Source organism: Xenopus laevis, chromosome 4S (assembly GCF_017654675.1).
Source record: "Xenopus laevis strain J_2021 chromosome 4S, Xenopus_laevis_v10.1, whole genome shotgun sequence".
In the NCBI taxonomy this organism is placed as follows: Eukaryota; Metazoa; Chordata; class Amphibia; order Anura; family Pipidae; genus Xenopus; species Xenopus laevis.
In genome coordinates, this window is record NC_054378.1 from 117,662,170 (window position 1) to 117,689,095 (window position 26,926).

Below are 26,926 nucleotides of genomic sequence, written 5' to 3' on the forward strand. Positions count from 1 at the left end.
TGTATGGTTTGTTGGTATGTTTGTGAGTACAGTGAATCCTACGATCCCAGGGGGCGGCCCTTATTTTTTAAAATGGCAATTTTCTATTTATGATTACCCAATGGCACATACTACTAGAAAAGTATATTATTATGAAAATGGTTTATTTACATGAAGCAGGGTTTTACATATGAGCTATTTTATGCAATATCTTTTTATAGAGACCTACATTGTTTGGGGGGTATAGATTTCCTTTAAATAGTAATCAGTGGGGGCGGGAAAGGTCAGGGGGAGTGATGGGCGGGGACATCAATAACAATGTAACAAACATTGGATACATAAATCCCTCGCAATGGTGTCTTGTAAAACTGTAACTGAATGCAGTGCACATTAATTGGGAACCAGTGGTTCTTGCAACGTAACCATAGAACATGTTTATTAAAGAAAGATAGTTCAATCTCAGTACCAATAGTCAGTATATGTCCCCACAGGGTAACAGAGCATACACTGCATCAACAGAAGTACTCCCAGCTTTCAGCTTTTGCCCTAAGTGGTCTACAAGGGTGTCTCTCTAAATCCTGGCTCTAACATTAGTCCCTACTATGGGTAATTAGTACCTGGGATCACTCAACACTCCTTGGTGAAGGCCCAGCTGCTCTGCTAAATAGCCCTAACTATATATAATTTCTAGAGTGATCTATGAAAGAGAGTATCCTATCCTAGCTAGACCTGACCTGTCTAGGTTCCACTTCACCCTTCCTGCCTGCTCAGGTAAGGGGACTAACAAAATGGACCTTGAGCACAAGTGTGCTCAGCTTATATATTATAATAAAATGCCACCTAGTTGCTAAACCTGAGAACTCCAGGGGTCATGTTTTGACCAGAGATGAGGAACCTAGCTCCTGTATAACTAAGGGGTCCTTCAGTGGCCAAACTTTATGGGGCTTTAGGAAAATGGGGAACACATTTATCAGTCCCCTACAATATTAACATCATTGACATCCGCTTGTCACTGCACATCTCAGAGCCAATTTTACCAAGAAATGCAAATTTCCACTATTGTGCCTAAGGTGGCAGACCCCAAGTTGCACCAGCCCCTCCCTCAATATTTACCTCTCTGAGGAACACAGAAAAGAATAGCTGCAGGCAGAACTCTCATCATGTAATATTTCCATGTGCTTGGGGATGTCCCAATACAATGGTGGGGTCCCACATGGTAATGGGACATGATATATTGTTACTGTTACCCTGTCAGAGACCTTCTGGGGATAGTCAGGAGATTTGGCTATGCCCCTGTCACATTAACATCTCATTACACTGCAGTGACATCTCTGCTCTGTTGCTTCTTCACTGCCCCTTTCACTGACCATTTGCCTCACTCAAGACACTGCCCCACAGCTACAGCCTCTTCTCCCACACCATCTCGCCTTCTATGAACTCTCCTTTATATTTATCCCAAGGAGCAATAGCCTATCCTTAATAGATATAAGGAATATACCTTATCCTGGTGGTCTAGTGGGCGGCAGGGTCCCCCAGCATGTCTCCAGCGGGGACGCCCAGTGTCGGACTGGGACACCAGGGGCCCACCCAAAAACCTTAGACCAGGGGCCCACCATAAAACCTTAGACAAGGGGCCCAATCTCAGTACTAATATTCTTCATCTCCTCAATCAACCTGTATTCTCCTAGTCCCGGCCTGAGGGAGGACGGTTAGTGTCAGGAAAAACCGAACCGCATATCACTAATCCGGGCCCCACCGGGTTTTTCCCCGGTGCCCCACTGGCCCAGTCCAACCCTGATCCTGTCAGAGTTTCTAATGCTAGTAAAATATAGCAACCCCCTCAAAGAGGATCATGGGGGGAATCAGATAGGTAATGTAAATGCATTGTGCAAATACTTGGCAAAATCATAAACTGTTTGCAAAGACAATGTTATGATAAATGTTAAAAAAAGGTGTCATTTCTAGTGTTAGTATTGCTTTAAATCATTATTTACATATTCATTGGACTGAACAATAAACCAGTGCCATTTTGGTGCCTCATTTCTTGCCCAGTTTCAGGCCGGGTTAATGGAGCTATAAATGTTTACTATTAAATCTGTGACCCAAGTTCATTTAATTCTTCAAAACACCAGTTACTTATTGACTGACTGACTAAGAAATAACATTCACATACATACATAGACTGACAGACACACTAGAAAATATACACACTGCTACCGGCAGCAGCTGAGGGCAGTTGTTCTTTTAAGTATTATTTATTAAGTTTTTATTTATAAAGAGCTACTTATGTACCCATCAATGTGCAGCTGAGAACTTGCACCCCAACCAAACACCAGTATAAATAATGACATGCAACTGCAATCACAGTGGCCCCCTAGAATCAATGGGCCCTGGGTAAATGCTCCTTTTGCCCCTCTGAAGACACTTTCCCAGGGTGCCCTTGGGCGCTGGAAGTACCACAAACACACACACACACACACACATACACACACAGAATGACTAAAGTGTTTGTGTTGATCATTTTCCCTGACAGGTGAGCAGGAGGCGGGGCACAAAGCTGTGGGGCAGGAACAGGGAGGCAAAGTCCTAGGTGTATAGGGAGTCGGGACACACAGTTTCAGTACTGGGAGCGGAGGCACTTGGAGGACTGGAGAGCAGGAATAGAGTAGAGGGAGTGGCACAAGGCCAGCTATACCCTGTGTGGATTTATACAGGTGTTTACAGGTATACGGCTGTCAGGCAGGCAATACAGGGCAGGAGGAGCCCAGGAATAAGGATTATGTGAAGCCAGGAAGGGGCTGTGCATTTGGAGACCAAGTTATGAGCCAGAGGCAGAGTGGCATACGGGAGCTGTCGCATCTTCTGCCAACCTAAATATTCACCAACCCACAGGATACTGTACTCTCATGTGCCCCAGGGAAATACCAGCCTGTTCCGTCACCTTATAACTGAGGTGCCATCTTTTGCTCAAGCAGTTACCGTGCCATGCTGATGAAAGTATCAAGTTGTGTCCAGACTGTAGGACATACTGCTCCATGCCCAGGATGAAGGCCAAGCTCTGTGCCGCCCCAGACACTGAATTGCCTGATACCCTGTGTATCTACACTGTGGCAGGTACCCTCCTGGGCCCTATACCAGTCTATAGGATGTGCCATAGCATGCCAAGGCTGTAAGACCTGCCATTCTGTTGAAAGAAGAGCCATCTCTGTGGCCAGGCTATAAGACGTGCTACTGTTTGCCAAGGCACCACAATTAATTCTTTCTGTAACTGATCTCTAACAGGGCATCTCACTCTTACTGTGCCCTACTCCCGGCACCTTAATTCCATTTTATTAAACGCCTCCCTTACTTACCCAATATATACTTTCCTTTCATTTTCCTTTTATTACCCACTCTAAATGCTCACGTACCACTCCCCTGAGGGCTTAGAGTTGTGAGACAGACACCTGCCAAGAACGGAATCTCTTTCATTATTGATACTTTGCACTGTACTGGGAAAGCTGCCCACAACCATGAAGCACCTGACTGTCATCATATTCCTGCTGGTTCTTACCCTGGACTATGGATTCTGCACCATCACTTGCACTGGGGTAGGTTATGTATGTGTTACAGTATGTATGTATAACTTTATTTGTAAAGTGCTGTTAAGGAGCCACAGCTCTGTACAATAAAATATAAATAAAAGTACAATATATAAAAGTACACAGAGAGAGGACAAGTCAGACAACAAATATATACAGTACACAGAGCTCATATTAAGATATAGAGTTTAATTGCTATGTGGTAAGAGACACAGTGAGAAGGAGGTCCCTGCTGCCCCGTAGAGCTTACAGTCTAAGTGTTGCGTGGCTAACATACAGGCACAAATCAGAGAGGAAAAAGTGCACAAGGTAAAGGCATTGTCCAATAGGAATCAGGACTAAATTAATGTTCTAGTGCTCAAAAAGGTAATCTTTTCATTTTTTCTTGAAGATATTGAAAGAATAGAGTAATGTCCCTTGGTCTTAACAGTCTGGAGATTATTTGCAACTCTACATATGGCTTCAGTGGAGTGTTTAATGGTTGTTCTATAATAGTCTTGTTTAGCCTGGGATAGGACAGGCCATAAGAAATTTATGGGATTTCCTCCACATGCGCTCTAGCATTCATGTACAGAAATTGCGTCTGAGAGTTTATTCAGGGACTGGAATCGACTGCGTTGTGGCTGCAGAGGGACATGGGTATTTATAGCAGCAGTCAGAATATTAGTTATATTTAATGGGTGACGTGGGAGGGATGGACAGTCACCCTATTAAAATGTCAGTAATGGTAAATCAGTGGCCCTCCCCACCAGGACCGTTGTCCAGGGACCCCCTCCGGCCTCCCTGCCCGCCACCTACTGTGAGGCGGAAATGAAGACGCGTTCAGCGCACATGCATCAAGGCGCTAAGTGCAACGCGCTCAGCGAACGGTGCCACTCGGCACGCATGCGCTGACTTTTTTTTTGTGAAATCCCAAAATGGGGAGAGGGGTCTGGCCCATGAGGTTCAGGGGCCCCCTGGGTTTTTTCTCGGTTTCCTGCCCGGCCAGTGCGACCCTGGTCCACAAGTTTGGAGCTGACAGTTCCCAGGACATCTTGACCATCTTAAGGAGATCTGTAGATCTAGAGCAGGGGTCCCAACCTTTTTTTTACCCGGGAGCCACATTCAAATGTAAAAAGAGTTGGAGAGCAACACAAGCATAAAATAGTTCTTTGGGTGCCAAAATAAGGGCTGTGATTGGCTATTTGGTTGCCCCTATGTGGACTGGCAGCCTACAAGAGGCTCTACTTGGTACTATACTTAGTTTTTATGCAATTAAAACTTGCTTCCAAGTCTGGAATTCAAAAATAAGCATCTGCTCTGAGGACCCAGAGAGCAACATCCAAGGGGTTGGAGAGCAACATGTTACTCACGAGCTACTGGTTGGGGATCACTGATCTAGAGAGAGTGATATTTGGAGAGAATTGGCAATGGGTTTTTCATTTGTTATTTTTTGTGGTTTTTGAGTTATTTAGCTTTTTATTCAGCAGCTCTCAAATTCCCCAATCTGGTTACTAGGGTCCAAATTACCCCAGCAACCATGCACTGGTTTAAATAAGAGGCTGGCATATGAATAGGAGAGGGAAATTAATAAAAAGTACCAATGACATTTGTAGCTGTACAGATTTCTTTTTTTAGATGGGATTAGTGAGCCCCATTTGAAAGCTAAAAAGAATCAGAAGAAGAAGGCAAATAATTTAAAAAACTATATAGAAAATGAAAAAAATGAAGGTCACTTGAAAAGTTGCTTAGAATTAGCTATTCTATAACATACTAAAAGGTGAACCACCAAAACCAACGAATCAATGGTCTTTGGTCACCCGATTACCACCTGCTCAGATAAAGTAAAAGTCAGTCCCTGTATAGTGACCTTCATTAAAGGAGAACTCCACCCAAATGCATAATGAAAGAAAATAGAATTCTAAGCAACTTTCTAACTTTTACAGTTATTTGCCATTAGCACTCAGTGTCGGCCCAGATCCGCTTCTTGGTTTTGCGCGAACCCTCTTTGTCGGCGGTGCGCACAACCACTGCACTGACGTGGTGCCGTGCGCACACGCAGAGACCCGGTGCACTAGAGCAGCACTAGAACAGCAGCGGGGGCCCTGGGGCAGTAGTTGCGGTGGGCCCCAAGACCCCCAGTCCGACCCTGTTGGCACTAAAAGTAGTATTAGTTTATCCCTTTCTGGTCTCTGGTTCTGACTCATGAAACAAAGTAGCAGAAGTCAGTTTTAGTGATGGGCAAATTTGTCCCGTTTTGCTTTGTGAAAAATTAGCAAATTTCCCGCGAAATTCGCGAAACGGCAGTCAATGGGCGTCAAAATTATTTTGACGTAAATCTATTTGGACGCCCACGACAATTGTTAAACACGTGCCTATTTTGGCCAAATCCATTAAAGTTAATGGGCGTCTGAATAATTTTGACGTGTGACAATATTTATGTGCTTTCCTGACGAGTGCCCAAATTTTTACGGCGCAGCAGATCTTGCTGGAGTTTCGTAAATTTATTCGCCAGCGGCAAAACGTGGACATTTGTCGCAAATTCCCACCTGACTAAACTTATTCGCCCAACACTAGTCAGTTTTTCTCAACTCTAATAATCAGCATTTGAAGAATGAAAAGTAAACCAGCAGTGCTGAGAATAGAAACAGCCAGACCGATACTGCTTTCCAAAGCGCTAACATTTACAAATGCCTTTATACCACTGATTTATTTTTAAGCAATGACAGTTTGAAAGTTGCTCTCATGTTGCGTAGTTTTTGAGTCTCCATAGGGCAATAGCGACATTTGCTATTAGAACAGCTGATACAATATTTCATGGTTTGATCTCAACAATATTCAGTTACAAACAGGTTTCAGGACAATGCAGAGCAGTCTCCCTTCAGCTGGCAGTTAGTACAAGTCTGTCACGCTTGGGGACTTTTATATTTTTCACCAACTAAAGGAACCAAAACATTTCAGGAACACCCAGTGTAAAGTATTATTTACATATTCAAGTTATGCCAGTGCATTTCTGGCCAATGTTTCATGACATTGCACAATTCCAAACAAACTGGAATTCCGTCTCTTTCTGACTGCCAACCAATTGGCTGCTGATCCCAGATACTGTGTTCTCCTAGTAATTATAAATAATAGTTGCTTTTGTTAAGTGTACCATTGTCTTAATTCTACTCTAGTTAGTGGAGGTGCAAGGGATTGTGGGGTTTGAAGTCAGATGGCAGGGGTAAAGACAATTTGCAATTGGTTTCCATTTTTTATTCTTTGTGAGTTACCTCGCTTTTTAATCAGCAGCGCTCCAGTTTGCAATTTCTTCAAACTGGTTGCTAGGGTTCAAATGATCGTAGCAACCATGCATTTTGAGAAAGAGACTGAAATATGAATAAGAGAGGCCTCAATAAAAGAGTTGGGTAATAAAAAGTAACAATAACAATACATTTGTAGCCTTACAAAGCATTGGTGTTTTAGACCCCTTTTTGAAAGTTGAAAGTCAGAGGAAGGCAAACTATTAAAAAAAGATAAATAATGAAGACCACTTGAGAAGTTGCTTTTGAATTGGCCATTGAATAACATACTGAACGTTAAAGGGATCCTGTCATGTCATGTCAATTTCCCAGCTGGTCATGTGACTTGTGCCTCCACTTTAGGAGAGAAATGCTTTCTGGCAGGCTGCTGTTTGTCTTTCTCAATGTAACTGAATGTGTCTCAGTGGGACATGGGTTTTTACTATTGAGTGTTGTTCTTAGATCTACCAGGCAGCTGTTATCTTGTGTTAGGGAGCTGTTATCTGGTTACCTTCCCATTGTTCTTTTGTTTGGCTGCTGAGGGGGAAAAGGGAGGGGTGATATCACTCCAACTTGCAGTACAGCAGTAAAGAGTGATTGAAGTTTATCAGAGCACAAATCACATGACTTGGGGAAGCTGGGAAATTGACAATATGTCTAGCCCCATGTCAGATTTCAAAATTGAATATAAAAAAATCTGTTTGCTCTTTTGAGAAATGGATTTCAAAGCAGAATTCTGCTGGATCAGCACTATTAAATGATTCATTTTGAGAAAGATTTTTTTCCCATGACAGTATCCCTTTAACTTAAAGGTGAACCACCCCTTTAGGGTTAGGCCACACTGGGCCAAAACGCCCAGTGTGGCCTTACCCTTAAATGTCAGAAAAAATCAGAAAATCAACCAAACATTAAATTAGCAGTTGTCCAAATGTCACTTTTTACCTTCTACCCTTCTCCCTTTTTTTGTTTTAACATTAAAAAGTTGGAGCAACATAATATAATAACTTTGACTCCATATTGTTAAGTTATGGCATGTACGTCCTGTTCCTATTCCGAGGAGAGATTATCCAAATCCAGGGAGGGTTTTCTTCCAGATTCGGCCTAATTCCATCTCTTTTTCAAAATCAAGTTAAGTGTCAGTTTTCTAGCGTAGAGTGGTATATGCTACACTTGCAACCCGTAAGTGTCATTTCTATAAAAAGCAGCATCTGTGTGTCCCTTGCTGTTCCCTCCACTGCTCCTTATAACTACAAGTACCACTGAAACATAATTGTAGTAGTCAGATCCCCTCCAGCCAAGACTCTGGTTCCCACAATGCCTTGCATGTTTGGTGATTAACAGATCTAAGAAGGGGAATCTTAAAAGTGTGCAAGGCATTGTGGGAAATGAAGTCTTGGCTGGAGGAGAGCTGACTCCTGTAACATTTTAGTGCTGTACGTAGTGAGAAGGAACAATGAGGGCAATGGTCAGACAGTGCCTTCAAAAAAGCAATTACAAATCACATTAAAATCAATCTTGGAAATGTTTATTGGAAAGTTTCTTAGAATTCCATTAGCTTTGATTATGCAAAATGCACATGTGGTTTCATAATCCCTTTTAACCGACACGAGAGGCATTTCTGTAACATAAAACAACCCATGTTAGACAGTAGGTAAGTTGTAACCGACGCAGCAGCAATGCTAGAGCACGACTCACTGACTGTAAGAGAGTTATTTATCCAAATCTGAATTTTTCTGATTTTTTTAAATAAAAAAAATCTGACCACACTAGTATCCACAATTTGCAAATAGGAGACCAAATTTTGGTATACAAGAAATTATTACTTATACTGAACACTCCTTCTTGAGGAAGCCAGCTTAATTGCAATGGTGCAAACATAATTAATCTGCATCCGATGCATCTCTCCTTGAAGTCTTTTCAATATACATATATCAAGCTCACAAGTAGGAGTGACAATATTTTGCGGACATTTTATTAATTTTTAAAATTTGATAAAATAGAGGGAAAACCCAGATCAAATGATTTTTTTTTTTTTATCCAGAATCGCTCAATTTTTTTGAGCTTCCTGCCTAAAAGCCCAAATTTTCGAATTTTTGCAGAAAAGGTCAGATTTTCGGGCTAATTCCAGCGCAGACCACAGAAACTTCAAAATAGGATAGGACTTATACACAACCTTGGCAGGTCTGAAATGGCAGTATTTTGCTGCAATGGCTTTTTGCTGCATTGGGCTTTAATAAATCTTGACCCGCATAAATAATATAAGGCACTAAGTTTGCCCAGGAGCAGTAACCCATGGCAACCAATAACAGGTGACTAGTAAATTCTACCTGCTGATCAGTGCCGGGCCAGCCCAGTCAGGCGCCCCAGGCAGCCTGGCCGGTACGAGCACCCAACAATGTCGCGCATGCGCGTAAAAACGTGCACGTGAGCATGCGGAAGAACGCGTGCACTAGGGACCGCGCGCGCATGCGCAAAACCCCCTGATTGATTGAAAAAAAAATATTCGGTGCAAAAATAAGGACGGGACAAGCGGGGCCAAGGGGCAATCAGGGACCGGACTAGGGGGTAGGAGAGGCAGATAAGGTGCCTGCCTGGTGCCCCCCAGCTTTGCGCCCTAGGCAGGTGCCTACTCTGCCAACCCCTAGTTCCAGCCCTGCTGCTGATTGGTTGCTACAGGTTACTGCTCCAGGGCAAACTTAGTGTCGTTTATTACTAGGGATGCACCAAATCCAAGTTTATTACTAGGGATGCACCAAATCCACCAAAATCCGAAAGATTCAGCCGAATACCGAACTGAATCCTAATTTGCCTATGCAAATTAGGATTCGGATTCGGATCGGCGGACAGAAGGATTTGGTCAAATCCGAATCCTGCTGAAAAAGGCCGAATCCTGGCCGAATCCGAACCGAATCCTGGATTCGGTGCATCCCTATTTATTACATAACCCTATTCATGTACTAACTGGTTACTCTTATGCTGTGCAACACAGAGACATGAATATTTATGTCAGGCCAGGACTTAGCAATGCGTGGATTGTGTCTGCTGCTGTTGCAGTCATTCCCTAGGAACGTGGTTGATCAGGAAATTAAGTTGAGTACAGTTTTCTATAGTTTTCCTATCTGATAGTCTGACGATTAAATCTCTTTGAATCCCTGGCCAAATGCTTTTCCAATCTGCAAAGTACAAGGGTGTAACACCAGTGGCAGCTCTTTCACAGGTGCTCAGTACTCTTTTTCACTTTTTCCCCATGATTCAGAGCCTTGTCATTCATTGTGAACGAATCCAAAAACAGATTTAGATGAGCTCATATCCACACTAAAAATAAAAGGACAGGTGATTAAATATTCATTGCATTAATAAGTCCCTTTACGGAATCAGAGGCAAGAGAATATGCAGGGTGAAAGATCTTTCCTGTAATACATTACCTGTAAACCTGGTTGGCGTTTAATATCAAGTTTATCTATATCTGTGATGGAGGAGAATTATAGGCATTACGTAACATGATCTTATTCAATATGCTGTTAACCACTGAACTGTAACTCACACGCTAGCAAATCCGTGCACCTAAGGATATGAGCAACACACTGATCTTACACTGAAGTATTTTGGACATCAATATAAGCTCCATAATGGGAGTTGTTTTACAAATAGGAGACCAAATTTTGGTATACAAGAAATTATTTGTGACTTATACGGAACACTCCTTCTTGAGGAAGCGAGCTTAATTGCAATGGTGCAAACATAATTAATCTGCATCTGATGCATCTCTCCTTGAAATCATTTCAATATATAAATATATCAAGCTCACAAGTAGGAGTGACAATATTTTCAGACATTGTATTCATTTTTGTGAGCTTTTAGTTCAATATTAAAAGCAGTTATTTACAGTATTGTGGTAACATTATTAACATTTACTAAAGGGCAAAGTGGCTAACACTAGTGACTTTTCGCCAGAAATCACATCCGCAGGGATATTGGCAATTCACTTACAGGAGCAGACTACAATTTGCTAGCGAAAGAGACCGTCGCTAGTGTTCGTTTGCACTCTATCGCCAGACGACTTTTTGCTCAGACGAATGGGCGTTGTTCTGCAAGTTCACTAAAGTGCGGATTTTACTGAACGTTACCTTTTTCGCCCGAGTTGACCAGGTGAACTGCTAAAATGAAGCTAGATGTTCCCCAATCCTATGTCACTTACATCATGTCCTGTCTGCCGAAAATGCATTAAAGTTGAAAAAAACGCTGGCAACTTTTCCTTTTTTTTAAGCAGGATTGCCTGCAAAAGTCCTGACTTGAACTTTTTTGGGTTAACATTTTTCCCCAGACATTTGATGGCCATGGAACATTAATTTTTACAGGGCTCATGTCTAGGGCATTAGAGGATCTTTTGTCTTTATTAAGGGTTAGCACCAACATCTCTAATAAATACGTCCATACAGCTTTAATGTACCCGCCCTATTCAAATTGACCTAAGCGTAGGATCACTAGCGACTTTTCGAACACTATCGATTCTTCGCTATTAAATGCTGCACTAAAGAAGTATCGCTAGTGAAAAGTCAACAGCGTTCATCGTCCAGGACGCAACTTCGCATTTTAGTGAATTAGCAATGTGGTAACGAATTTGCGCCTGGCGAAGTGGTGTGTAGTGTGGTGCAAAGCAGTCACTGGCAACTGTTAGTAAATTGGCCCCTTAGGGTTTTAATGTTTTTAATTTTTTTAATACATGTGTTGGCATGGTTGACTATTAAACATCACAATTTCAATTATATTCAATATTACCAATTAAGTATCTTATTATCTGGCTTTTAGGGGATGAAGTCCTATTGTGTTTTTTTTTTTTTATTATGGTAATATTAAGTACTGACACCCTCTAATATAGCCAATAATCTTTGTGCTCAGTAATTTTTGTTATTTAACCCCATAAACCTAAAACTCTGATACTGGTGAGTGAGCATAACGTTCATCAGAGTAAGCCAGCATAGTAACTTCAATGGGACAGCAACCCCATCCCTAGAAGGAGTAGTTTTCATGGGGAGGCTAATAATGCATTGCTTTCCCTTAGAGAGTATTGATTCTTTAAGGGCTCTTACAGACGAGTGAGTAGACAAATTCAGTTTTTTTCAATGGGGCTGTACTTACACAGGCGCGTGTAGGCGGTGAACGCAGGAAAAATGCAGCATGTTGCGTCTCAACCTGCGTTCGGCGCCTACATGCACATGTGTGAGTACAGCCACAATGAAAAAAACTGAATGTGTCTACTCATGCGCTCCCCTGCGGCTGAATGCATAAAAACGGAGCGCTGCTTTAAACACTCGTCTGTAAGAGCCCTTACTTTTGAAAAATGTTGATGATTTCTAACAACCCCTAACCTTAGCTTCTTAACTATCCAGAAAACACTGAGCATGTGCAGTGCCCATGACACACAAAATATGGGCAAACAATATAAGAGGATGCAAAGCTGCTGGAGAGAACTTTGAAGCTTGCATAATAGCACTGCTGAACTATAAAACTATTCTATCCATATTCTTTACGGGGTTAGTGCTCCTTTAACTTCCTTGTCCTCACATTACTAAAAGTCATAATAATATACAGTACATGAAGAGCATATTGATTGGAATACAGAAGCAATTACATTTATTTGATTACCTGTAACAGGGAGTTTGGTGCTTGCAGGCCTGGCCACCTGTTCTACACTGAACCCTGAATAAACAGAATTTTAATTAATTTTATCAACAGGGTTTGAAAATCAACCTCCTAAACTAAATGGAAAACTACTAAGTATACGCTTAGCTAGTTAGCTACAGATACATACGAAGGGGATATTCCGCTTTTGCAGACACAGTGGGGCTCCTTAAGTTAAAGGCAAACTATAAATACAATTTCCCTATAAATACAATTACCATTGCTCGTAACCAAGGGCAAGTGGATTGCTGGTCAGCTATATGATTTTATATATATATATATATATATATATATATATATATATATATATATATATATATATATATATATATATATATACGCTCTTTTTCGCAAATATTCACCTACTTTGGCTGGCACCCAGGACTTCACTGAGTTAACGGAGTGCACCTTTGGATTTCGTATATATATATATATATATATATATATATATATATATATATATATAAATAGAGATCTGTGGAGGAGTCAGCACTCTCGTAACCAGGTGCAAACGTGCCTGGGTGCAGTGTCCAAAATATTTAGAATTTCTATCCAACAAAGAGGTCCGCACTCTCAGGTCTTAAAAAATCAAAAATGGTTTATTAGCTAACGGACTAACGTTTCGGCCTCTCCGAGGCCTTTCTCAAAGTACAGATAGATACAAAATGAAAGCAATAAATACCCTTGGTGGCAAGAAAGGTTAATTGGCTGACATCATCATCATCATCATCACTGTGCGTCAAGTACTAAAGTTTTTAAATAACACATATAAAACATATTTTGATATCACATTAAAAATTTGAGACACATTTGTATTAAAAACCCCCATTTTAACTAAATAAGGAGTAAAATCTTATTATGTAACAATATAGCAAACTGAGTTGCAAATACTTCTTTGACAACGCACAGACAAACTGGCTGTCTTGTTTATGTTACATAATATTATAATATGAGTATAGATGAAAGGTCTAGTGTTTATAGTCCCCCAGATGCATTAACTATAAATATAGCAGAAACCTAAGAAATAAATATATACATAGTGGATGCAGTCCCAAAAGCAGGTCAGGTGTCCTTGTTATGTGCTAATTTATGCAGCACCAACCTCCCCTTCCCTGTGTGTCAATATACTTCTAACATTAACCCATCGATAGTATGTCAATGATGTATTAAATAGATAAGTGCCTATAAGATCACCCATCATCCCACAAGTGAAGGTGTGTACTAACTCTCTCATATGTCACCAATACGTGTAAAATAACCCCTTAGATTAAAAATATTACCGCTACCCGTGTTTTCAATATATCACAATGAGCATAATGAGCGGCTATATATACTCAAAGAAATGTGCATATAAATTATCATATCCAGATCCTCAATCGAGATATGTATGTCATTCAAAATATAAATAACAATAAATGCATGAAAAAATGAAGAATGTGAAAGAAATGAGAAAAATAAAAAATGCAAAATATATAAAAAATGCAAAATATATAAAAAATATATAAAAAATATATAAAAAACCCCAAAAGTCGCTAAAGTAATGTGAAGAAATCCCCAAGTCTTGTGGGCCATATTATTCAGTCCAAATATCCATAACGTCCAAAACAGCCATATGGTAGCCGTAGGTATAATCATCTGGGTTAATGGGGTGGCTTACACCTCTGGGCAACGGGACTTAACTTATTTCAACAGCAGACATTAACTTATTACACCTTAGCTGCTTAAGTGGTTAACACTTGTCGAATCCTGTGCAGAGGAAGAAAAAATACAATTCCCGTAGTGTAGGGGTAATTCCGTCCCAGTACACACGCACCACAAAGGTGGACGACCGGATCCCCACCGGGAGGCAGCTGTCAGATGCAGCTCCATCGCACAACAACAGCCGAGACCCGGTAAGTGTAATGTATGACTGGGCTCACCACTGAACGCCGGCTTCAGGATTTCAAATACTCTCGCGCCTTTGTATAGACGCAGCACTGTAGCAAGTCATACAGACCCGTATATGTGGAGCAGTTTTCTTAGCTTGTAACACGTTGTGTGCGGTAGCCATCAATTCAGTTGTAGCGCCATCCATACAGCGGGTCATACCGGTCTGTATCCAAGGTTCAGTAGCTTGAATCAATGTCTGCGGTGACGGATTTTACTATTCTGTATATCATCTGAAATCGATGAAAGTAATCTTTACTTGCGGAGGGGGTCATATAAGGGTGGGTACATATCATAGCGTCCAAAGTGTCGGCCATTGTTATAGGCTCCGACTGTTACCCCCCATACACAGACCATTACCGACCTCAAAGAGAAGGGGTAAAAACGTCAATCCCAATAGTGGCCTTGTAGCGCCAAACATGGTAGCAGCTTTCATAGATGAAAAATGTCGAAAAGTATAAAATAAACACGGGTGCACATAACAAGGACACCTGACCTGCTTTTGGGACTGCATCCACTATGTATATATTTATTTCTTAGGTTTCTGCTATATTTATAGTTAATGCATCTGGGGGACTATAAACACTAGACCTTTCATCTATACTCATATTATAATATTATGTAACATAAACAAGACAGCCAGTTTGTCTGTGCGTTGTCAAAGAAGTATTTGCAACTCAGTTTGCTATATTGTTACATAATAAGATTTTACTCCTTATTTAGTTAAAATGGGGGTTTTTAATACAAATGTGTCTCAAATTTTTAATGTGATATCAAAATATGTTTTATATGTGTTATTTAAAAACTTTAGTACTTGACGCACAGTGATGATGATGATGATGATGTCAGCCAATTAACCTTTCTTGCCACCAAGGGTATTTATTGCTTTCATTTTGTATCTATCTGTACTTTGAGAAAGGCCTCGGAGAGGCCGAAACGTTAGTCCGTTAGCTAATAAACCATTTTTGATTTTTTAAGACCTGAGAGTGCGGACCTCTTTGTTGGATAGAAATTCTATATATATATATATATATATATAAATATATATATATTAGATGCCTGGGAATAGGTCTTTATTGCATTATCTTGCACTTACTATCTCATACCTTATTAGATATGTCTTGTTGCATCTAGTTGCTGTGCACCGCAGGCATTAAAATACCTTTGTATTACATTATATTTATATTTTGGTTTCTTCCTCCCAGCAAATTATGGGCGGGGTCGGACTGGGCTAGCTGGCCACCCAGAAAATCCCAGTGGGTCTCAGCTCTCGTGGGCCCCGCTCCCTGCCCTTCCTCTAAAACCTTGGTCACAGCAAAAATGTGTTTGCAGGGGGGTTGACTGTAGGGGGGTTGCGGCAGGGGCCCCTGAGACAGCACAGCCCCGGTGGGCCCTGGGCTTCCCGGTCCAACTTCAAATAAAAAGAAAAATATTTTTTAAAAAGTCATAATTTGGGGTGCACAGTAACAGTACTGTGCTACAAGTTGCTGGTGGGGCATACGGCAGTTCAACCTGTTTCTCCTAATAATACAGTATACCTCCCAACTGTCCCCTTTTTTTTCATGGGACAGTCCCGAGATTTTTAGAGCTCAGCCGGCAGTCTCGAGTTTCTTACTGAAAAGTCCCTTTTCTCTTTGATCTTCTTCACGGACGCCAGAAAAAGATACACAGTTTCTGAAACTTAATTGAAATAGGAGGCTTTTTTGGCAGAGAGTCCAGAACACTCAGCACCTGCACTGAGATACAATTGTAACTATTTAAAAAAAAAAAAACAATTGTAACTATTGAACATAAGCAAGTCTTTGGGGAAACTGAGACTCAAAAAGGACGACTTCAGTTCATTAGCAAATAATGTAATAAATAAAACATGGCTCTAAAACCCCAGAAATGTTTTTAGACTTCTGCCTTAGTCTTATCTGCTAAATTTTGTAAAAAGGACATGGTTTTCAGGGGGTGTGTCCATAAAATGGGTGCGGTCAAAAACTTTCGCTGCGCTACGCATGGAAGATCTTTTTTTTCTTTCTTTCCAATTTTCAAATGTTGGGAAGTATAAAGCAGTGTTACAAATTTCTTTCTGTGGGTTTGTGAGACTGGGTGCCGGTAAGCTGCTATTAAATAGCCTGTAGTCCCTCAGCAGGATTTTCCTTTCTTGTTGCAGGTGAATAGGGTAGAGAATAGTACAACTAAAGTGACTGTGATGCATTGGTCCTGGGTGAGTGATTAAGGAGGGATTTGTATTCATGCCGTGTGTATGATTATAAAGAGAACAGTATTAGCCCTCGCCCATTGAGTGCTCTTGAACTTGACCTTCCTCATTCCATATTATGGCTCAGAAGTGAAGTTACACATTCATTGTCAGCACAAACAATAAGCCCAATGTTGTTTAATAAGCAAACAAAGGTGCCCTGGGAGCTCACGCACAAAGAGACCTCGGGTGTCCAAGGCTTGGTACATAAAAGCCGTTATTACTAGTGTGTGAAACTCTCCTGTGGATTTAGCAGTCACTTGTGTTTATATAGTAGCTATCAGGCTAGTTTGTACAGCAACTCAGTCACGTAGAGGCAGAGACACATGCAAAGATTCGGGGAGATTAGTTGCCCAGCGACAAATCTCCTATTATTAGGGCGACTAATCTCCCCAAATTGCCTTCCCGTTGGCTAGAATGTAAATGGCCAGCGGGATGGCACTCGGAGCACTTCGTTTTCCGAGGAAACTTCGGGCGACCTCGGAAAGCCGAATCGATCCATGTGCCACCCTGTCTGAGATTTGCATTCTAGCCGGTATGAAGGCATTTAGTGGAGATATATCGCCTAAAGAAGAGGCCATTGAAACTGTTGCTAGGCTCCCAATTACCCTAGCAACCAGGCAGTGGTTTTTATTTTAAATGGTAAACTGGAAGACGTAATATAGAACCAAAATAATAAGTTGTTTGCTTTCTTATCATACAATTCATTTGGTTAGCGGTTGCCGGGGTCTGGGACAACCCCACCAATTAAGTACAGGTATGGCACCTGTTATCCAGAATGCTCAGGACCTGGGGTTTACAGAATAAGGAATCTTTCTGTAATTTGGATCTCCATACTAGAAAATCATGTAAACATGAAATAAACCCAATAGGCTGGTTTTGCTTCCAATAAGGATTAATTATAGATTGGTTTAAATCAAGTTACTGTTTCATTATTACAGAGAAAAGGGAAATCATTTTTTAAAATTTGGATTATTTTGACAAAATGGAGTCTATGGGAGATGGCCTTTCCATAATAGGGGGCTTTCTGGATAACGGGTTTCCAGATAACGGTTCACATACATTTAGTACTTTACATTTCAGGCTGAACAGAGGCAGACAAATAGCTGAAACACATCAAGAATGACATAAGAAGACTGATTGCAGATTATCTCAGACTATCACTGTCCAAGTTCATTTGCAGGTGAACTACCTTAAAATTAACGGAGAAGTACAAAGTTCAGTAGTTATATATATTTTTTGCTACTGAAAGCAGTTTGTAGTTGATTAACAGACCTGGAGATAAAACGATTCCTGTTACATTCAAACCCCGATTTTTTTATTTTCCCAGACTATACCTTTTATTTTGTCTTCCCTTCTCATTTTCCTTAAAATGACCCTGCTTATCCCTAGGGAATGTTATTTTTCATGAAGCATTGCGAGTTTTCCTGCATTTTCAAATCATTATTTTGAACTTTACATCAGTTTTACAGAGAAACCCTCACTTTACCTAATCCCATTTGATGTTTTTCTGGATTTTATGATTGTTTTTAAAGGAGAAGGAAAGTCATCTTGCACTTGGGGGTGCCAAATGTTAGGCACCCCAAGTGATTGTATTGACTTACCTGAAACCCCGGCCAGTGCTCCTATCAGAAAACTGCACCGGCTCGGGATTATACCAGTGAGCACCACAGAGCGATCTTCTTCCGGCTTCTTCTTTCTTCAAATTTCCCCAGGGCAGACGCATGCGCAGTTGAAGAATTAGCCGACTTTTTAGTTAATGTTCAGCTTTTCGTTCTACTGCAAATGTGGAGCCGCACGAAGAAAGAGGAAGAAGGAAGCGAATCGTTCCGTGGTGCTTTAGGGCTCTTACTGACGAGCGTTGAAGCTGCGCTCCCCTGCGTTCCGTTTTTCTGCGTTCAGCCGCAGGGGAGCGGAGGAATAGACGCATTAAGCTTTTTTCAATGGGGCTGTACTCACACAGGCGCGTGTAGGTGCCGGACGCAGGTTGAGACGCAACATGCTGCGTTTTTCCTGCGTTCGGCACCTACAAGCGCCTGTGTGAGTACAGCCCCATTGAAAAGAACTTAATGCGTCTATTCCTGCGCTCCCCTGTGGCTGAACGCAGAAAAACGGAACGCAGGGGAGCGCAGCTACAACCGCTCGTCAGTAAGAGCCCTTATAGCTTCGCAGTGGATATTAACACTAACACAAAAGTGGGCAATATAACAGGGTGACTGGGGAACTGGCAGCTATGCTCTCAATCTCAGCAAGGCACCCCCGCTCCAGGTGTAAGAAATGAGGTCAATTAACAAGAGAGCTGAGAGAAAGAAAACGAAGAGGCAGAACTTGCTGCTAAGTGCTCTTTATTGCACAATAAATTATTGTGTGCAATAAAGAGCACTTAGCAGCAAGTTCTGCCTCTTCGTTTGCTTTCTCTCAGCTCTCTTGTTAATTAACACAAAAGTGGGGTTTATTTATAAACACTGGGCAAATTTGCTCCTGGGCAGTAACCCATAGCAACCAATCAGTGATTAGCTTTTTTCAGTCAGCTGCAGGGTGAACGCAATTATCTGATTGGTTGCTTTAGGTTACTGCTCAGGAGCAAATTTGCCCAGTGTTTATAAATGAGCCCCATTGAGTATGAAAAAACACATATATTGCGTTGCATATTATATTATATTTTTTTGATGCAGCTTATGTGTGTTTCTTTCCGTTCCAAACACAGCCCTCTATTCTGATAGCTGAACATGCGTCAAGCTCAAGAGACTGCAGCATGATGCATCTAAACAAACGCAGTCAAATTTAAATGGAGTAAAACGCAACTCAGAACACTCATGAGTACAGCCTGGCAGAATATAATGGCATCAACTAGCGAACGCATTTTTTCACTCTCAAACCTGCGTTTTAACATGCATCAAACGCATAAAAAACGCAGGAAAAAAACTCCCATGGGTAAAAGCTCTAAATGGAGAAAATAAATGTCATCAGACCAATTTTTGATGTGTTCATCATTGATATCCACTTGTGAGACCCACAGGGGATGCTGAGATCAACACTGTGAAAAAAACTGTGCAGTGAAAAGCATGAGAACCGGCAGCAGCAGTAAATTCCCATGTGTGCATTGTAAGAATGTAACCTCCATGTAATAAAAGCCACTAAGTTTGCCCAGGTGCAGTAACATGTTTGCTTTGTAAGAGGTGGCCAGTAAATTCTACCAACGGATTGGTTGCTATAGTTAACTACACCTGAGCAGGGGTCAGTTACAATGCAGACTGCAGAACTGCAACAATTGGCCTTTTTTTGCATACTGCTTACTGCATTGTACAAATTACTGCAGGTCTTTGAGATTCATTTTGGAGTGCTTCCACTCATCCCTAGAATACAGTTCTGGCTACATTAGTCCACACTGTATTGGAGAGGGGTAGCCAAGGCACCTAGACGTCCCCCCCGCCTGCGCTTAACTTGTGTGTCTTGTACCCCAGGGTAACGTAAGTGCCCTCAAGTGTATTTTAGGGTAAGGGCACACACTAAGATTCGGGTAGATTTAGTCGCCCCGGATCACTCTGTTTTCTGAAGTCGCCTGAAGCTGCCTCATGTGGAAAGTTCGGAAAACGAACTGCTCCCTCACGTGATTTTAGCCGGAAGGGAAGGCTTTTGGGGAGATTTGTCGCCGGCGACTAAATCTCCCCGAATCTTAGCGTGTGCCCTTACCCTTATGGGTTAAGTATGGTGTAAATTTGCTTCAGGTCTAATCACCTATAGCAGGTAGCATTTAGTGGTCGCCTATGAGAAAAACATTTTAAAGGAAAACTATACCTCCCAAACAATGTAGGTCTCTATAAAAAGATATTGCATAAAACAGCTCATATGTAAAATCCTGCTTCATGTAAATAAACCATTATCATAATAATATACTTTTCTAATAGTATGTGCCATTGGGTAATCATAAATAGAAAATTGACATTTTAAAAAATAAGGGCCACCCCCTGGGATCGTAGGATTCACAGTGCACACAAACATACCAACAAACCATACATGTTAGGTCACATGAGCCAATTAACAGACAGAGTTGTGTCTTTTGCTTCCACACTTCTTCCTGTTACAGTTAGAGCTGCAGTATTTCTGGTCAGGTGATCTCTGAGGCAGCACACAGACCATCACAAAATGGTGGCTCAAGGCAAAAGATGTAAAAGGGCAATATTTACTTAAATATATATTCCAGTTTGGTAAGATTCTTTAATATGCCACTTAATATGATATGAACTGAATCTGTTGCTTTATAGTGTTCATTTTGGGGGTATAGTTTTCCTTTAAAAACAATAATCTTATCGGTTGCTAAGAGTTACTGTCCCTGGTGTCAAACGTTGTGCCTTTTTATTTCACATGGGAGTAACTTTAAAATGACCCTCTTTGTTTTAAAGCATTCAGTGGTTTTGCTTTTTTTTTTTATACCCCTTGTTAAAGGAGAACTAAACCCTAAAAATTAATTTGACTAAAAATGCCATTTTTTATATAATGACCTTATTGCATCAGCCTAAAGTTTCAGCTTGTTAATAGCAGCAATGATCCAGGACTTCAAACTTGTCACAGGGGGTCACCATCTTGGAAAGTGTCTGTGACACTCACATGCTCAGTGGGCTCTGATTGGCTGTTGAGAAGCTAAGCTTAGTGCTCGTCACTAATTATCCAGCAGAAAATGAGGTTCCCCTGTAATATAAGCTGATGCTACAGGGCTGATTATTAAATTCTGATGCTAATTGCACTGGTTTCTGTGCTGCCATGTAGTAATTATCTGTATTAATTACTAATCAGCCTTATATTGTGACATTTCTATTCTATGTGTACTGTATATTGTGAGTGGGTCCCTAAGCTCAGACAGCAGCTCAGAGCATGTGCAGTGTTTCTTTAGTTAAACTTTAGTTCTCCTTTAGGGAGGAACTCCACGGACGATTTTGGAGCAATCTGACGCGCTGCGCAAAAACATAGGCGTCAAATCGGATGCGATAGAAATAAGATAAGTGAATGCATTGTCGGATGGTGTCACAGCGTTGATTTGACGCAACACGACTGTCGGATGCAGACGCCTGCGTTTTTGCGCAGCGCGTCGGATGGCTACAAAATCGTCCGTGTAGTCCTACTCTTAAACTGATTTGTCTAGTGGTCATGTGACATGCTAAATCAAAACTGGATGGGCGCCAGAAGGTACTTAGCTAGTGATATTTTTAATATCTTTCCTAGCTTGACGCATTAAAATATTTCTTATCTCAATAAAGAATTTTTTTACTGTTGAACTATGTGAGACAAATGATGAACACAGAAGGGAACAGTCACAGTGACACATTAACCTTTGTTGTAAATAAAATCTCATGACACAAAGGGTTTATGGCCCTGTTATTCCTTGGCATCTGTAGTTAATTTAACTTGCTTGAAATTATGACACATCCCACGTCTGAGCTGATAAATAACGTGCAGAACTGAACAGGGGGCTTAACTGGATTCTGTATTAATGGTAAAGTATGTTAATTTGGCGAATTTCCGTTTAAAGGGGTTTTTCACTTTCCAGACACTTTCAGTTGTGTTGTTTTCAGATTGTTCACCCTAAACAAAGACTTGCTTTCCATCTTTTATTTTTTATGTTGTCCCAAAATTGAAGTTTAGTTTAGTTTGATACAATGAGCTGATACATTTGCTACATTAAGTTGATATAATTAGCTGATACATTTCTCAGCAGTATCTGTGGGGGAATATTAGCAATTATTGTATCAATTCTAACAGCTGGAGACATTTTATGTAAAAAAAAATAAGAATGTACCAGTGCATAACTACTCATTTAGATATAGAAGAATTGTGCTTTAATAAGTAGTGTTTCCGGCTGATTTATTGAATATTTCTGCAAAAACCCTAATAATTTCTCCCTCCCCTTCCACTTCCTGCTCCCTGAATTCCCAGGCTGTGCAGGGGGGCCAGCGGCTCTCAGCTCACTGCGCTGTAGGACAGGAACCAATCAGCAGCTAGCAGGACCTGATAGGGAACTGAAGCCTGTCTGTGCTTGTGTGAATGCAGTGCTGTGATTGGCTGTCCCCCTCCTACTGTGGTTCTAGCAGGGACTGTTAGGACACACCCACCCCTCATTTGAAACAGGGACCAGAGAACATCTATAGGGAGCTCAAATAAAGGGGCTATTTTAAAAGATAAAATTAATTTTTAGCATTATGTAAAAGCAACATCATATATTACTCATAATTGCCTACAAAATAATTTTTTTCCCCCATTTATCCTATATGTCTTGTTTGATAAAACTCAGGGAGTCTGTTCAGCAGGGACAAAGATAACTGAACTGAAAAAAAGCGTTTGAAGGTGAACAACCCCTTTAACAGTTGGGAAAGGGCAAAAAAGTTTTGTAAGGGCTCTTATACACGGGAGTTATTTGCTGCGCTCCCCTGTGTTACGCTTTCTTCTGTTCAGCCGCAGGGGATCTCAGGAGTAGACGCACTCAATTATTGTCAAGGGGGCTGTACTCACACAGACGCATGTAAGTGTCAAACGTTGGTGGGACGCAGCATGTTGCATTCCACCTGCGTTTGGCGCTTACATGCGTCTGTGTGAGTTCAGCCCCCTTGACAATAATTGAGTGTGTCTACTCCTGTGCCCCCCTGCGGCTGAAACGAAGAAAGCAGAATGCAGGGGAGCGCAGCAAAAAACGCCCATGTGTAAGAGCCCTACCTTATAGCAGTCAATCACTAATTTGCTTTCAAATAGGTAACAAGCCCATGCAGACTGCTGATTGGTTGATGTGGGGTATGAAACCTTGTGCAAAGTTTGCAACTTTTTTTACATTACCAAAACAGTTTATCTCAAAACTTCCTTCACCAACATTTATTTTGAATGTTCTTCTTTAGATAGGTGTAGTACCAAAAGTTTTATCAGCCATCTCTGGAGGCACTGTCATCTTGGTCCATGGCAAGAGAGCTCCTTATTGGTCAAGGTGTGTCTCTTTAATTACCTTGGGCCAATGCAGATGTTTCATACTTGGACCTCCTGGCTAATGAGCGTCTGGGGCACTCTTTATCATGGCAAACATTGGAAACCTAAGTAGCCCTCCAATGTCCTGTAATAGAGGATTATTGGGCAGTGGCAAATTATCATAAAGAATACGGGGGGACTGGTCTGGGGTCCATAGTTCCCACAGGGCCTAGTATAGTGGAGAGGCTGAAGGGTGGGGTCAGGGCAGAGAGGTGGGGTCAGGGCTGGGAGCAGCTAGGACGGGGAGGGGGCAGGTACTCACACAATGATCATCCCTTAGGAACCCTATTGATGGTCCCCATGCTCATTGTATCATTATTTGGTGAGAGTTGTTCTAAAGGTGAAAGTCCAGCCAGATCAACTGTAATTTTAGAAGCATATATATAAGTATGGGATCTGTTATCCAGAAACCCGTTATCCAGAAAGTGTTGAATTATGGAAAGGCTGACTCTCATAGACTCCATTTTATCCAAATAATCCAAAACGTTAAAAGTTGTTTCTGTTTTCTCTGTAATAATAAAACAGTACCTTGTACTTGTAGAATTAATCCTTATCGGAAGCAAAACCAGCCTATTGGGTTTATTCAATGTTTACATGATTTTCTAGTAGACTTAAGATATGAAGATCCAAATTACGGAAAGATCTGTTATCCAGAAAACCCCAGGTCCCAAGCATTCTGGACAACACGTCTGGAAAGATTGACTCTGGTTCTGTGCGGAACAAATAAAAACACGTGTTAAGATATTTATTAGTGTGTGTGCTCTCATACAGTTCCCATATTGATCTGCTACTGATACAGTGTCATGTGACATGATCTTTGTCTGCTAATGCAGACAAGTTAATAAAGTTTTGTCTTCTTGAAGCAAGAGAAGCATGGTGTCTGTGTGCAGCAGTTTCTCCTCTGTCTAAAGAAAACTGCAGACTCGCATGAGATTGAGCTACTGGTTATCCCATCTATTAAGCAAAATGGCAATAACAGGTGTGTGTGTTTTGCTTAAAGGAGAAGGAAAGCTACTGAGGAAGATTACTGCCAATAGATTAGCCACAATAGTGCAAGCTATAACACTATATTTATTCTGTAGAATGCTATACTATACCTGAGTAAACAGCTAGGAGCTCTATGTTTGTTTAGGATAGCAACTGCCATATTAGCTTGGTGTGACATCACTGAGTCTCTCCTTGCTCACTCATAGCTCTGGGCTCAGATTACAGCAGGGAGGGGAGGAGGGAGGGGGGAAAAGGAGGGGGAGAGAGGAGCACACTGAGCATGCTCAAGCCCTAGCCCTGAAAACAGAAAGTCTGATACAGACGCCCATGTGTACATAATAGAAGGAAAGAAATGTGGTGTTTCTTTTGAGGTTTTACTGGTGTATTTATATAGTTCTTTCTGATAAAGCTTACTTAGTTCTAACCTTTTCTTCTCCTTTAAAAGGAAACCATAGATAATATACACTGATGATAAGCTTAATTTTGCCTTTAGCAGGAGTAATCAATGTATAACTGCTGCTTTGCCATTACGAAGTCAGCCACAAATGTTTTTAGCAGTCACAGTCTAACTAATTTGTCGTTTGTATGGAATTTATTGAAACTGGTTTTAGCATTTTCTTTGGCTCCAACCCAAATACAAATGGGAATTTTTCAATGCAATGGGCTAAACATTTAGCTAGAATACCTTGTTGCTGTGCTGGTGCTGGATGGTTGGTTATCATATCACCTGATATGTTGATTTTGACACTAACAGCACATACCCTTGAAGTGATTTGCAGTTAATATATATTAGCTGCTACAGGGAGGGATTGGTGCCTGGTTAGTTGTGGAATCAAGGGCCTGTCCTTCAGAAACATAATCAAATCCGGGAGGTCTTCAAATAAAATTGAACTGACTGTATTGGCAAACCAATCACTACATGTCATAATAATAATAAAGGGTTAATGATACTCCGAGTTCCCTGTATAACTCAGCCTGCAGCCTTGAGCCTTTATATGGTCACAGAACAACCCCTCAGTGACTTCTAATATCCTTATCATTTACAGTAGGGGGTATATAATCCCTTATAATATGAGTGATAGTCAGAGTTCCCTGACCCATATAACTAGGTCTTGAGTTTTTTGGTTTTATATACTGTCAGAAATCATAAATGACTCCTAGATTACAAATTAATCTTGTACCTTGTGCAATTCAGTTGGTTTCAGATTGTCACCAGAAATAAAGCCTTTTTCCAATTACTTTCTATTTTCTATTACTGACCGTTTTTTAATTATTGAAGTGTAAAGTTTAATTTTTCACCTTCTAAAGCAGCTCTGGGGTGGGGGTCGTGGACTCTTTCACATTTCTTATCTTTGTCCCTGCTGAGCAGAATCTCTGAGTTTTATTAAAGGCAACTGTTAGAATTGATACGATAGTTGCTAATATTCCAGAGATGCTGTTGAGAAATGTATCAACTAATTGTATCAATTAAATGAAGCAAATTATAACAGTTCAGATGCTCCTGAGACTCAAACACCAAAGACTGGAACATTAAATTTTAAACTTAAATTTTGGGAAAACTGTAAAAAATAAAAGATGGAAAGCAATTGGAAAAAAGTCTTTGTTTATAGTGAACAATATAAAACCATCTCAACTGGAAAAAAAAGGGGGAAGGCGATTAACCCTTTTAAAACTAGATAATTATCTACAATTCTTATTTTTCCCTGGAAGTTGTAATTGAGCAAAAAGTACAGTGCTGCAGGTTGCCTATGTAACTTGGCATTTCCATATTATTTACTTCTCTTCTCTTTTCATTTTAGGACCTGAGTTGCACTTCGTCAAGTAAGTATTGCGTTTGATTCTGGATTTTTTGCATTCCATAGAGAGGAGTAATATGTAGAAAAGCAGATATCAAGGCATATTAAGGTGGCCATAGACGTAGCGATCCGCTCGTTTGGCGATGCCGCCAATTGAGTGGATCTCTTTCCGATATGCCCACATTGAAATGGACGATATCGGGCTGATCGGATCATAATGCATCCGAACGGGCATTCGGATCATGGGACTGCATAAACGCACAGATACGGGCACAATCCGACAGGAATTTTTACCCTAATCGAGATCTGGCTGACTTTCAGCAACATATCGATCGGGGAAGCACGTTGGATGGCCCTACACACGGGCCAATAATCTGGCAACTCAGTCTGTTGGCAGCTTTTATCAGCCAGTGTATGGGGGCCTTTAGAGTACATTTCTGATATGCAGCAGTAAGGAGTATTTTG

General features: G+C 41.0%; 1 protein-coding gene across 2 annotated transcripts in view; it reads left to right on the forward strand.

Moving 5' to 3' along the window:
- The first annotated feature begins 2,560 nt into the window (after nucleotides 1–2,560).
- The window catches only part of il17rc.S (interleukin 17 receptor C S homeolog), a 58,405-nt gene continuing 34,039 nt past the window's right edge, over nucleotides 2,561–26,926 (forward strand). For both annotated transcript variants that reach the window (XM_041561755.1, XM_041561756.1), the window contains exons 1-2: nucleotides 2,561–3,569; nucleotides 26,465–26,486. In XM_041561755.1, coding sequence (XP_041417689.1) covers nucleotides 3,492–3,569; nucleotides 26,465–26,486 — 100 coding nt within the window. In that variant the 5' untranslated portion in view covers nucleotides 2,561–3,491. The remainder of the gene's footprint in view (nucleotides 3,570–26,464; nucleotides 26,487–26,926) is intronic.